The sequence below is a fragment of the Trichophyton rubrum genome (assembly GCF_000151425.1).
Source record: "Trichophyton rubrum CBS 118892 genomic scaffold supercont2.7, whole genome shotgun sequence".
Taxonomy (NCBI): Eukaryota; Fungi; Ascomycota; class Eurotiomycetes; order Onygenales; family Arthrodermataceae; genus Trichophyton; species Trichophyton rubrum.
Genome location: NW_003456422.1, coordinates 749,919 through 762,613, shown reverse-complemented (window position 1 = coordinate 762,613; position 12,695 = coordinate 749,919). Strand labels below are relative to the sequence as shown.

Sequence of the window (12,695 nt, the reverse complement as noted above, 5' to 3'; positions counted from 1 at the left end):
GATGCGGAAACATAAAAACAGCTTCAACCTCTTCGTTTTCCTTTCTCGCTGTGAAGCGCGAAAAGGGGGAAGCTGGTTCAGCCTTGTTTCTCGACTTTTGATTTCTCCTTCGAAGGGCGAAGTGCAAGAGTGTTTTCTGCGTGGTTGGTAGCAGCATGAGCGGTGCGGGCGATGACAGGTATGTACGTGGGAATTTTTCTTTTTCCCCTTTTTCTGGGGAAGGGAGTCCTTTTTTTATGGTTATCCTGACGTGAGCTAGTAGATGGCGAGGTGGCCGTGGGTATGACCATGGCCGTCCCCAGGGCCAGCGGCACCATAGTGGAGGATATCGAGATCGTCAGAGCGGCAGCCACGGCCATCGGAACCAAATGAACAACATGACTGCGACTGCGACGTGGACAGGTCCTCCGAGCGGCCCCTCGCGTGAAGCGCACATTCCTGTTCGAAGTTTTAACTCTGTTGAACTGAAGGATGCGCTGAGAAAAGGTACGGGCATACTTTGTGTGGGATTCGCCCTCGAAACCGAGCCCGGCTTGTGCTAATCACAGGTGCTTTATCTCAGATTACAAGAAGGGAGGACAGGGCGGTATGTCGAAGCCACGCTCCCCACAGCCCATATACCGAAACTTTCCTCCGTATAGCTAATTATTGGTGGTGGATGCTTGCTTTGAAGAACCCCAGCCAGTGATATATAGGCCAACAGGCAAAGATGGCAATCCAGTTCGACCCAGTGGACCTTGGGGTTCAAAGCGTATGCCTCCCAGACTTTCCATTACTCCGGCATCCGCATGTCTATAGAAACACCCGAAATTGACAGGGGATCTAGCAAATTCTATGGCGAACGGCAAAGATTTCTTCCTTGAGCTGCGAAAGCAAATATCTGTGCTCCAGCAATCCAATGTCCAGGGCGGTTAATACCGCTTAAAGGATCTGGCAGAACTAGATAACCTGCACAAACTAGCAACCATAATCTTCTGTTGAAGGGGGGCATCTCTCGGAAAATAGAGAGGCTCCATCGACGTGACTGGACTGAATGAGTAGCATTTTTAGTCCGCTCTTCCTCGCTAGAGATAGAACGAATGGCATCATTTCTTTTATCTCTTATTTACACTTGACAGTTTTGCGTACATTTCTGCATGAATTCCGTAGATCATTTCTTCAAGCCAGGGCTGAGAATAGTAATCTGTTTCATGTCGTGCTATTCTTGGGAACTGTAGTTTCAGCTTCTCATGTACGAAAAGAACGGTCTTTCCTGCAGATAAAGTCCTGATACAGGAAGAGCATCGAGAAACATGTTTGCTGGATCTGGCCCCATACACCTGTTCTTTGGTTGATATCTTCACTTATCGCCTTCTAAGATACTGGCACGTCTGTCTCTGTCTACATGCGTATATTTAAGGCTCACTCCTCTCCGACTTGTGATTAGTACATTTTGTCTTCTTCGGGTGCTACCGCAAGTGTTTGTTCAGAAGATAGACTGACATGGCCCCTTTACTAATCGGGCTGTCATGACCAAAAAGACCAGTTTGAGGGTGCATGACAACCCTTTCTCCTACTTGTCGAATGCCTACGACGATAACACGGGCTGTACGATCCCGGGCATTTCTCTGATGCATGATTTATTCGACGTTTTAGCACCAGACCGGCGGCTAGAGATCGCTCACCAAGCCAATCCAATGCCTCCTTGCACGAGTCAATGTACAGCATAAGGTGCCACGACACTAAAAGCGGAAAAAGGGACATATATGCATACATATGAAGTAGTATGACCAGTTTCATCAGGGGCAGGCGGCCTCACAGGAGCCCTCTCTGTCCTCTATGGCACCCTGGCCCGCCCCTCAGTCTCTGGTTCTGACATTTCTCGAATCACGGACCCAGCATGACAGGTAGCTGACACAAAAATAACGGTGCGCCGTGCCAGGGCATAGAGAGCCAATAGCAACAGCCTTACTCCGTGCGCCTATTAATAGTGGCAGTAGATGTTGGTTTGGGCTCTACTCCGCGCCGAGTCCCCATCTCGAAATATAGGCGCGCTATATCTTGGGATTCCCGTCATATAGCCAGGACGTTTCGGCGGCCGGTTCCAGTACGCCATGTACACGTCAACGAGAGAACGGCGGTATGCAAACGAGTTAGGGGAGGGGGGGCAAAGAGAGAAGAGAAGGGGGTATCCTTCATCACCCGGTGGCCCCCTTGCCCACCCATGAAAAAGAAAACACGGACTGCCTGCGCAACAATACAGCGTTGGATGTATGAGGAGCCGGCTGCCTGGCAGGATCCCATGGGCTGCACAGCGGATAGCCAACTCCCAGAGTGGCAATTACAAGTACCGTCAGTACGAGCTGTGTGTATCCTTGGCTTATGCGGCCCGAGTGGGTTGGCGGCTAACCACCGGTGCAATTGGTCGCTATTCCAGGGAGCGGGCCGTCCGCCAACTTTAGTATCAACCAGGCCTGAGGGTCCGGCCAGTCTCGCAGGTATCTCCCTCTGTTACGGTGATTCAGTCTCCTTCCAGGGCCGCAGGGGGTGTAACTACCGAAAGGGATCTATCGTACTTATTAGGCACGGGGATTTAGTTACCTCTGTGGTCTTCACGGCCTGAAGAGACAGTCAACAAACCAACTGTTGATCCAATCACTCGACGGACTAACTTGACTAGCTAACTAACGAGTTAACCGCCAGCGCTGATCTCTGTTGGAATGCCTCCTTGGTCAATGGCAACCCCGGAAAGACACCTGTTCAGCAGGCTGTCTCTGCGAGATGCAGCATATCTCGTACTCGGTCTGACCACAGCGAACCCTAAACGCCAGTCCTCTTCCAAAATTAGCACCACCCTGTCAGGCCAGGCAGCTAATGCATCCCTCATGCTGCGTATTACTATGCGCTTCTCCTCTCAGAAAGACGCCTGAGAGATGATGTTGTCCTAACTGGGTCAGGGGAGCACCGTGGCAAGAGCTGCAGCCCGTTGGCATATTGGGGTACGACCCAACTCAAGATCTGCTTCAGAATCGACCAGGGTCCGACCCATAACTGCAGACCCGCTCGTTTTGTCGTTTTCACCAGGTATGACAATATGGGTCCTCGCAGAGAGCCGCCTATGTGCTAATAATGCGTCTGACCAGTGCTCATAATACTCGATACCCCCCCGGCCCCCCGGCCAGTGACCAGTGAGCATTGCAGATTTGCGCGATTCCGGAAACCCATGACACATATATACTCCAGCCTAGTGCACAATTCAGCATCGTCAAACGCACTATTGGCTTTATTTGTTTTTCAGTTTGCCCCCCTCTCCGTGCCATCGTCGAAGCGCCAGGTGTGTTTGGCCCAGGCTCAGGCCGCAGGAGCAGAGCCCTCTTTTGGCCGTGGACAAGCCTCATGCGCGCACCGTGGTACTGGAGTACAAAATCCAAGTGACGATCCACCGCTTCCATATAAGAACCAAACTTTCTTCTTCTCTTCTTCTACCAGTTCTCCTGCTCAACCTCATATCAAAGTTAGGCAAATTGGCAGACCACCACGCTCTTTTTCTGAGTGGTTTGACAGCTTCACTCCTTGTCCATTGCCCTTTCTCCATATAAGTCTACATCTATATTTTCTATATTTTTCCCTGCGCCGGCGCAGCCTCCTGATCAACACACGCCCTAGGCTAATACAGGCAACAGTAGGTCAATTCCTCGCAAGGCTGGCCAGCGTGACACCTACTGAAACCCTTCACTCTATACAACCCACTCTAATACGCCTCCCCAAGTTAATTGCCGTTCTCTACCCATATTCAATATAATATTTTGTTTTGATTCACGACTGTTTCCACATGCTTATGCCTATTCCTACTGTTCTTGCCCCTCTAATACACACCACCAATCCTCACTTGTGAACTCCTTTTACACCAGTGAACTCCCTCTAGCCCTCCGTTGCCATCACCTCCTGGCTTCTCCTCTTCCCATCCCCATATTCCTTGCATAACTTCCTTGACGGCGCACGGAGTGATTTTTCTACCCACATAAAAAGTGCGAACAGCCCTCTCTCTTTCTTTGCAGCCCCCGGGGAGCTCCTTTTATCTGAGGAAAAACGGAAGACTGAGATGCCGAAACAGACCCCAGCGCGATCATTGAAAAAATCTGGTCCATATCCTTCTCCGAAGCGAAGGCGAGCGCTATCCTCTCAAACCAGAGTAGGAATAGCAGCCTCTCCATCAGTCCCAGAACCTAAGCCTGAGCCTAAACCAGTCATACCGGCAGCTATGAATACCAGCCGAATGGCGACGGGTGCCTCCTCTACCATGGCACCCCAGGCAGCAAATCCTTGGCAGAGAACAGCAACCCCTGTATACTCTATGCCCCCTCCCCTCTCGTATACACAGCGGCTATCAATGCCTGAGAGGCTGCCTATCCACCCACCTCCGAGCCCTGGAAACCCCGGCCACCTTCCGAGTGCATCAACCCCTTGGTCCGCGCAGGATGATGAGATTTTGCTAGCCGCACGAGCCCAAGCCCATGGCTGGAACCAGATTCAACGGGATAACTTTCCCACAAAGTCGTCAAATGCATGTCGCAAGCGCTATGAGCGACTGATTGCCAAACGTCGTGGCTCGGACTGGAATGACGAACGAGTTGACAAAGTCGCCAGCTACTACATGCAATTGCGGGAAAAGACATGGCAGCCCTTGGCCGAGGCTGTGGGTGAGGACTGGAGGGATGTGGAAAAATTGGTACGTCAAGACGAGCTAGTTAGTCCCCTGAGCCAAGTTCAGTTCTCTGTCTACTTGGCTTTTTACTCTGCCGCTAGCCCCCATTCATCCCTTTTTCCCGCAAATACCGTCTCGAGTTGGAAATGAGGCTAATGCAAGGCATACATAGTGCCTTGAGCGGGGTGCAAGGACCCTTCTCCCATCGCTGGGACAGCGTGACCTAGTGCAGGGCGCTTCGGAACCAGCCAGTCGTCGTGGCAGCCATGATAGCCACGACGACGAAAAGCTGAGCATACACAACCTCTTACACTAATCCATCCCCTCGCGAAGCATTATTCATCCTCCACATTTATTTTGTTACTGTACCCATTCTAAGGGAGGGTATCTGATTTGCTGCATGGCGTTCGTTTTCTCATCTTATTGCATGGCTCAGTGTCTTGTGTATTAATGTCAGGGGAGGACTGATTCTTGCATTCTGGAATTTTGGTATCATGGTTCCCTTTTTGACGGCCAATACCCTCTTATATCTCATTAAAACTGGCGTCATCTCATCGATTCGATGGTTTCTTTTGGATGAATGGATGGGTTAAACGGAATCATGTGAAACTATCGGCGCTTGCTTGCATATTTCGTGTACTCTTTTGGTCCTATTCTATATGCTTTTTTCTTTGGTATGGCAGGAACGTTTTTCCCATTTCCTATAGTCCCCGCGGTCAGTAACTCCTTTACCAAAAGTTCGAAAGTATTCTGGGACATTTTTGGAGTTGGGGAAGTATGCTGTGTGCAGTAGATAATTCATTAATATGGAGATATTCTCCAAAGACATGGGTCCAACAAAACGATAACGAAACTACTGCGAGTCTTATCTCGTAACCTGTTCCCAACCCTCGGGGCCAAGTATACCGCCATCTGTAGCTGCAGGGTCTAGGTTCCATTTTCGAATAGCTTGTGACTTCCTGGACGTCCTCCAGCCTGCCTCAAACATCTCAATGCCAGCCCAACCAATCATTGCTGCATTATCAGTGCAGAGATATAAGGGAGGTGCGATAATATTGACGTCAGAGAACCCTCGTATATCCAAAAAGGAGCGCAGGATATGTCGCAGATACTGGTTCGCGGCAACACCACCGCTAACAACAACAGTTTTGACAGGAGGCCCTGGTCCCAACTTTTCCATGTCAATGCTATTGGTAGCACCAGATGATACATTTTCTAAAGCTAGGACAATGCGAGAAGCAAGGTGTTCGAAACAAACACGCATAAAATCCCTGCAAAACGCAATCCGGCCTTCCTCCGGGAGAAAATCAAGGTTGAGGTTGTTCATTTCTTCTTTTGACTTCTTTCGTTGTACAGATTTCCCATTCGCCATGGTCTCAACCTCTCTTTGGGCGGCGGAGAATAATCCAGCGAATGTAAAAGCCATTGTTTTCAAGCCGGCGTATGGTAGGGTTAGAGACCAGCCATACTGGGCGTTTGTTATAGGCCTTGCCTCTTGCCCCTTCGTTGCTGGAGGCTTGTAGTCAATATAATCGGCACGACCGTTTGGAAATGCGTACGCTTCCAATTGCTTGCCATACATTGTTGTCTTGCTTTGGTTGATGTAGGATGACGGTAATGCCATACGGGCAAATTTATCCAGGACATCTCCTATTGCCACATCGACAGTCGAGGCTAGTGTTTCATGGTTTGTGAGTGACTTGGAATACGCGAGAAAGCTATGTCCACCGGATACAAGGGCTGATATGAACGGGAACTCCGGCTTTAGAGTACATATGTTACCATTCTCGGACCCAGGTGTTATATCAAGAGCATTCGCTAGTCTCGGCGTGAGCAGGTGAGCCTGCATATGATGCACACCAACAATGGGGACTTGCCAGGCGACAGAGAGTCCTTTCGCTAACTCTAAACCTACGGATAGATTAGAGCGCATCCCAGGTCCACGGGTAACAGATATGAAATCCGGCTTAAGCTTGGTAAAGCCAGGCCCTATCCCGTCGCTCGTAGATGACAGTTGGATAGTCCGGGAAACATAGGGGTTGGACTCTCCAGCTTTCTCCAAAATAGACCCAGTAGGGGATGGTAAATGGGAGAATGCTCTATCCACAAGGTCTGCCAAGTTAGCCTGATGCGATTCTAGTGATACAACTGGATGAATGCCGCGATATTCCCGGCTATCAGCGGTGATATTTTGGAGGAAGTGAAGCGTTGCATTTGGCCTGGATGTTCGGCGGCACGAGGTGCCTTCGGTTTGGGGGCCATGTTTTTCAACAATGGCAACAGAGGTATCGTCGCTGCAACCCAAAAACATGAGAATTAGCTATGATGCCTTCAGATATTTTTAATTTTAAATCTCAGTTGGGGAATTGGTGTATATCGGGTGCATGCTACCATGATGTTTCTATAGCTAACGTCAATAGCTGTCTTCGCTGTGAAGAAACAAATGCAGCTTGTCTTTCTAGGCAATGCAGTGATTTTACTACCGGCCGACGATAAAGTGACATTGAGAAACAACGACGTTGTTGTCATGACCAGTTGCATCTGCTCGTTTCAAGATCTGAACTTGCATGTCAAACTTTTTGACGTTGAATTTAACCTCAAGAAATAGTCATCTTGTTAGTAAACCAGTTTAGGTTATCGATAACAAGCACGGGCTTTACCTGTAAAGTTATACCCCTTTTTATGATAAGTTTTTTGCCTATATAGAAGTATTTGATAGGGCGGACTCTAAGCATTCTAATAACAGTTGATGCTATAGGAAGCTTTGAAAAAGGAGTGTTTGCTTATGTATAGTTACCCAATTACTGACGCAACGAATGTGAGGTGAGACTAATTCTGAAAATGAACGTATATGGTAACTAAGCCTCATTGGATTTTTAGTAACTAAACGACAGAATAATAAGGACTTGTCTGATCATAAATTAGTACGTTATTTTCCATTCCGAGAACAAACCCGCTGATGCCATAGGCAACACAGGACACAATCATAACCTCATAAAGGACATTAATCCATCAAAAAAAGTAGCCATCCTGTGCTATTACGCTTTCGAACCGGCAAAAGCATCCCAATGCCATGCATGCTTGCTATAAGAAGGCCAAAGAGAAAGAAATTAGAGATTCCAGAGGGCGCCCATATCGCCAGGGTTGGAGCGTATGTGAACCGATCATGCCTCCGTAATGATTAGAATGAGGGAGACAGGGAGATAGAGTAGCATTGTCAAGTAATGATCGGTCAGTATGTTGTCATGACGTTGCGGAGCCTTTGACTATCGAAATCTGATAGACGGCTCAAGGAACTAGTCGGGATAAGGCTGGAAGGGACAGAGAATGAGCGAAAGGGGCAAGTCTCATTCAAGAGTAGCCAGCGGTGGCACGGGCCCACCGTCTCTCTCGTCTATCTTCCCTGGACATGGCAGAACTGCTGCTACCATAGTATTCATCGTGGTTCTCTATTGGTGTAAGGTAGCGGACCTCTGGTTCGGTGTTAAATCTTGTTCTCTTGTCGGCAACACCACTCGACGACGACTGTGTCTTTTTGAGGATGCTTTTGGCGTTGCATGAGTTGCTGTAAGTCGAGTAGCATGGCTGGGTGAATCTAGAGCTTTGAGTGGTGTTGTATGCAGCTGGACTCCGTGGTGACAGTGGCGTTCTGGGTATGGAGAGGGCGGCTGGGGATTTGAGGGAGAGAGAGGCCGTGTTGCTGGTGGCAGCGGAGATGCTCAAAGAAAGCTTTGGTTTGGCGGCACGAGCTGCTGAGAACATGATGACGGACAGAACGTGCTTTAGCAGGTATTGTTTAAATTTTTTTTTTTTTTTTTAAAAAAAAAAAAAAGTGGATTTTTATTTGCTTGGTTATGAAAGATCAATCAAGTGAAGGCGATCAGAGACTCGAATATGGCCGAGAAATAGTTGGGTGACGCTCAGGTCGGGAAGATCTGAGATGGGCGATTTCGTCGGATATTAATGTCGACTCAACAGACAATAACGAAGAAGCAGATTAGGTAGAATTTGCGTAAACGGCAAAGATGTATGTTGGCCCAGCCAAAAGGGTGTTGTATGGTGTATATATTTAGTATTTTAGGGGGTTGGGGGAAGGGATAAAACGACGGGTGAGCGTTTGTTGAAACAACCGAAGGCTAAAAAAGGGACTGAATAAAAAAAAGACCGGCTTTTTTTTGTAAGGGGCAAGAAGTGAAACACAAACAGTCGCAAAGCAAGGGGCACAACAATAAAAGAGCGAGTAATCTCGAAACAAGAGGGTGACGAGTGCGGGACCCCCGGTCCTATTTATGGACGCGCCGCCGCTGGGCTCGCCCATATGCAGCTGTATGCAGTCGGTGTGCGAGCCGGCGGTTGATACGCCCTGGTCATTCGACTGCAGATGCCTCTTGCTATCACACAAGCAGGGAAGGGAGGATTCCGGGGGGGTCCTTGTGCGGCCACGGCCAATTACGACGGCAGGTTTCTGGTGCCATCGCCTGCATATGCAGCTAAGTAGCAGGATGATGTGATGGGCACGCTGCACACCAACCCAACAATGCTTGCGTGTACCTTTGATTGGCTGGCTCGAGGGCTGGGAGAGAGGATCAAGCCTTCTGCGAGGGCTTCCAAGATGTTTGTCCAGATATTCCAAGCGAGGATGGTAACTGTATCCCGCCCGTCCTGCAGCCACTGTCATCGTAAAAAGGTCCAATATCACAGTGATAAAGTGAATTCCACCACATCGATAAGATAACTAGTTAGTCCTTGAACCTTGCGGGTCAGATACCCCTCTCTGGCGAGCCGGTTATAGAGGTCTGTGATGGTTGATCCGTTGCGTCGTGCGAGAGATGAAGGTTCTCATTTGAAGTCCAATCTGGTGTCGTTGACGAGTTGCCGATGAAGGAGCCAGCGACAGTGAGGTGCACACAACATCCCGTCCATAGCTGCTTTCTCCCGTGGTTTCATCTTCCGTCGCTGGGTGCTTTACCGGCTGCGAACATCTTTCCTCTGGCCCATTATGCCAACAATTATCAGCTTGATGGCCCTGTGATGAGGAAACCGGCTGCCACGTCGTGCTCTGTGTACGAGGTTTTCGGCCTCGAAGAAGGACCTGTTGCTGGTGATACGCGGCTGGTTGAGACTGACTGCCCGATAGATGACATCTGGCACCTGTATCCTTTCTCCCTTCTCTGTATGCGGCCTGATATAGTGATGTTAGGGCACACAGTCGCGGCATCTGTGACATGGACAGTGAAGTTGGATTGTCACTGCGGCACTGAACTGCTGATGTTCACAACAACCGAACATCCTCGCTTTTTGGCCCTCGATAGACTGTTCCACGTCTGCTCTGCGCATGACACGGCCTGACTATCTTGTCTGGCTGCTGATCAATCCCGAGGTGACAGCGGCTGCTGCTGCTGCTGCTGGGTTGTTGGCAGAAGGAAGACATCAGGAAATGCTGGACGGCAGCCTGTTCTGCTCAACCCAACGCGAGACAGCTATAGACGTGCTCAGTAATCCGTCTATACGCCCGAATGCTTGTCAAAGAAAAGAGATACCAAGTTTGCAGAGCCATCCTCCAATTGTAATTGGTGATCACTTGATACCAAAGCCATGTCGACACATATCACTGAAATGGCGTTCATGTGTCATATTCCAGGTTTCGCTAGTGTTTATCAATCCTCAACCCAGGTAAAGGTCATCTTTCAATATGTAATTCGGATTATTGTATGCTCCCTTTATATATATCCAAAACGCCGTTTAAACCAAAATAGAGTGTTAACTTATGTCATATAGCATTATATGCCCCGCTCTGCCCAAGACCCTTCTGATGCGTCTTTCCTATAGATGACCTAGTTTTTGTCCGGAAACTGGTCATCATAGTTTGTATCGCCCGAGATAAGTTTTGGGAGATTCAAACTCGTGCTCCATCGGATCATTTGAGTAGAGGCCTGTTCGATCATCTCACCTTTATGCTCTGAGATGTCGCTGTAATGGCTAACATTTCCTGCCGGACGATGATGGTTGAATAGTTGCGGCTGCACTGTCAAACACGTATTTCTGATACGGCCTTGGATGCCCTCGCATGCATCCCGGAGCATAAGATCATAAGGGGCATTAAATTTCTTCACGCCAAATTCATATAGGAGTCTCCGTGCTGATTTCTGGGAAACGCCGTATACAAGGGAGCAAACGGGCGTCATTGCATGGTGGACCACCCTTGTATGTGGTGGAAATAGTGTTTTAAACTCTTCATTTCCCGGGGCGAGCACTAGATACTTCTGTTCGGGGACCGTGGAGTCATTCTTTTGGATAACTCGACCCTTGGGTATATCCTTTCCAACCTCCCGAAGAGCTGCGTCTGGAAAATTTACTCCACAATGGCCGAGCCACAGTATATCCCAATTATCTCCATACGGAGAATTCACAGGCGGGATAGTATCGTTGCTTACAAGGATATCTTTCAGCGCTCCTGAAGACTTTCTAGGGTCGGGGAAAGTTGGGTCCGCATATGCAAGATGCTCTGCCCCTGAAAGAGGCTGGACCAGAGCCCTAGAGGCAAGTGCGAAGTCCCTAAGCTGTGGTTTGATGCGTATATCCCAATCTGCATCATCCTCAAGTATCAGAGCGGAATTTATATTGTTTTCCACAATACTAGGTTAGCTGAATTAGCACCTAGATATCTCAAATATCAAAGCTGTGCATTTGACGGGGTGGACTATACTCTTGAAGGGCATTAAGATGACCCCTCCAGCTCCCAATATTTGCAGACTTGAACTTGTGTGTTGCGGGCGGTGGTAAGGCCTTATCCACGACGGTATCCCCCATAATACCGTCAACCCAGTGGAGTTTGATGTCGCTGACAGCAGCCATCAACACAAGGGCATCACGCCGGTCAGTCCGTGAGGGGAGATTAACAACATATATTCGCTCAAACTATGCGCAAAATTGAGAATTGAGTTAGCAAAAAGGTCGCATATTAAAAACCTGAGCTACAATGACTATACACCAACATACTCCGAGAGTTGAATTGAAAACATTATTCAGAATGTCATTGTCCTTTTGTCGAGTATAAGGGCCAGCAATCCGGGAGTTTCTCCAGTAGCCGGGTCGATGGAGGGTAAATAGAAGCGCAGTAAAGAATACCAGGCTGCCCACCGCAACGAGCACCGGTAATTTCTTATTGAAAAGTTTTGTCTGTTGAAAGAGAAACATCGTGGTATTGAACTACCTATATTCGGGGCAATGAACGAGAACTGGGAATGCCTCGGGAGAGTGGTAAAGAGAACAATTTATCAGATTTCAAAAAAGGGGGGTGGAGGGCAGAGGACCACTAGTGAAGTGGGAATTCTGAGCATTGTTGGCAGTTGTAGTGGAGGCCCGTGGGCCTCAGATATATAGTCTGGACGAAGCCAGACCGGCGTAAACTCTCCAAATCTTTTTTAAATGTCGGCGGCAAGCGCATAAATATAACCTTCTCTGGTATTGCGTGTTTCGCCGCTCACAAGTTCCTCCAGTGGCAAAGGCTAAAGCGGACGAAAGGTCTAGAGAGTCCGCGGGTGAAAGGAGAAAATACGATACCAGAACTCTCAACCAAGTATAGTCCAAGCCGTTTCTTTGGGCCGGCTGAACTAGATGGCAGAGGATTCAATGGCCAGTCAACTAGCTGGATCGTGACAGTTAGCTAGGCAGCTAACTAGCTAGCCGGTTAACTGGCCCCCACCTCTTGATTAGTTATTCACGCAGTTATCAGTCTGGAGAAACATCACTTGTCCTGAATTCCAGCTTATTTTTAGTTGATTAATACTACGAATTCCATAATATTGCTGGATCTTATATGTTGATCGAAGCGTCGGTGATTTAAGCTCTCGGGTAGCAAACCCAAAACCAGCCAACGCGTTGCTCTTTGCGCTCCCGTCGTCCGCGATCGACGGGAAACGGTCAAAGTTCCGCCTTGTGGGGCCCCGGGCGCTTAACTAACTATATTTCCAAAAGCGACGTGCACGGCTCCTTTTGCGCACGAGTGGCC

The 12,695-nt window shown here is 48.7% G+C and overlaps 6 protein-coding genes across 9 annotated transcripts; 2 read left to right on the top strand and 4 right to left on the bottom strand.

Moving 5' to 3' along the window:
* The first annotated feature begins 64 nt into the window (after positions 1–64).
* TERG_06270 (uncharacterized protein) lies at positions 65–1,842 on the top strand. 4 transcript variants are annotated; one of them, XM_003233229.2, is made up of 5 exons: positions 65–178; positions 263–486; positions 563–586; positions 674–751; positions 827–1,101. In XM_003233229.2, exons 1-5 carry the CDS (start codon positions 156–158, stop codon positions 913–915), a joined length of 438 nt encoding a protein of 145 aa, XP_003233277.1. In that variant the 5' UTR covers positions 65–155; the 3' UTR covers positions 916–1,101. The 4 variants fall into 4 exon arrangements, with proteins under 4 accessions (XP_003233277.1, XP_047606829.1, XP_047606827.1 ...); XM_047750125.1 differs by having other exon boundaries at positions 563–751; positions 827–1,842; XM_047750123.1 differs by having other exon boundaries at positions 260–486; positions 674–1,650.
* Positions 1,843–3,384: 1,542 nt separating this feature from the next.
* TERG_06269 (uncharacterized protein) lies at positions 3,385–5,000 on the top strand (the record flags this gene model as incomplete). The annotated part of the gene is made up of 2 exons (XM_003233227.2): positions 3,385–4,708; positions 4,857–5,000. The coding sequence occupies exons 1-2, from the start codon at positions 4,082–4,084 to the stop codon at positions 4,998–5,000; spliced, it is 771 nt and encodes a 256-aa protein (XP_003233275.1). The 5' UTR covers positions 3,385–4,081.
* Positions 5,001–5,549: 549 nt separating this feature from the next.
* Positions 5,550–6,995, bottom strand: TERG_06268 (uncharacterized protein; the record flags this gene model as incomplete). Its single annotated transcript, XM_003233226.1, has 1 exon — positions 5,550–6,995. One exon carries the CDS (start codon positions 6,993–6,995, stop codon positions 5,550–5,552), a length of 1,446 nt encoding a protein of 481 aa, XP_003233274.1.
* A 1,040-nt stretch (positions 6,996–8,035) lies between these two features.
* Positions 8,036–8,446, bottom strand: TERG_06267 (uncharacterized protein; the record flags this gene model as incomplete). The annotated part of the gene is made up of 1 exon (XM_003233225.1): positions 8,036–8,446. The coding sequence occupies one exon, from the start codon at positions 8,444–8,446 to the stop codon at positions 8,036–8,038; it is 411 nt and encodes a 136-aa protein (XP_003233273.1).
* A 692-nt stretch (positions 8,447–9,138) lies between these two features.
* Positions 9,139–10,048, bottom strand: TERG_06266 (uncharacterized protein). The gene has a single exon (XM_003233224.2). It carries the CDS (start codon positions 9,909–9,911, stop codon positions 9,471–9,473), a length of 441 nt encoding a protein of 146 aa, XP_003233272.1. The 5' UTR covers positions 9,912–10,048; the 3' UTR covers positions 9,139–9,470.
* A 48-nt stretch (positions 10,049–10,096) lies between these two features.
* On the bottom strand, positions 10,097–12,607 carry TERG_06265 (uncharacterized protein). The gene is made up of 3 exons (XM_003233223.2): positions 11,684–12,607; positions 11,391–11,602; positions 10,097–11,320 (listed from the first exon to the last, which is right to left on the bottom strand). Exons 1-3 carry the CDS (start codon positions 11,879–11,881, stop codon positions 10,519–10,521), a joined length of 1,212 nt encoding a protein of 403 aa, XP_003233271.1. The 5' UTR covers positions 11,882–12,607; the 3' UTR covers positions 10,097–10,518.
* Positions 12,608–12,695: the final 88 nt, after the last annotated feature.

Excerpts from the sequence above, each read along its gene's own strand:
- TERG_06265 (XM_003233223.2), bottom strand. The coding sequence starts at position 11,881 with ATGTTTCTCTTTCAACAGACAAAACTTTTCAATAAGAAATTACCGGTG. Across the intron at positions 11,603-11,683 it reads TTTTCAATTCAACTCTCGGA|TTTGAGCGAATATATGTTGT; the intron begins GTATGTTGGTGT and ends TTTTGCGCATAG. Across the intron at positions 11,321-11,390 it reads CATCTTAATGCCCTTCAAGA|TATTGTGGAAAACAATATAA; the intron begins GTATAGTCCACC and ends CAGCTAACCTAG.
- TERG_06266 (XM_003233224.2), bottom strand. The coding sequence starts at position 9,911 with ATGTCACAGATGCCGCGACTGTGTGCCCTAACATCACTATATCAGGCC.
- TERG_06270 (XM_003233229.2), top strand. The coding sequence starts at position 156 with ATGAGCGGTGCGGGCGATGACAG. Across the intron at positions 587-673 it reads CAAGAAGGGAGGACAGGGCG|AACCCCAGCCAGTGATATAT; the intron begins GTATGTCGAAGC and ends CTTGCTTTGAAG. Across the intron at positions 752-826 it reads TGGACCTTGGGGTTCAAAGC|CAAATTCTATGGCGAACGGC; the intron begins GTATGCCTCCCA and ends CAGGGGATCTAG.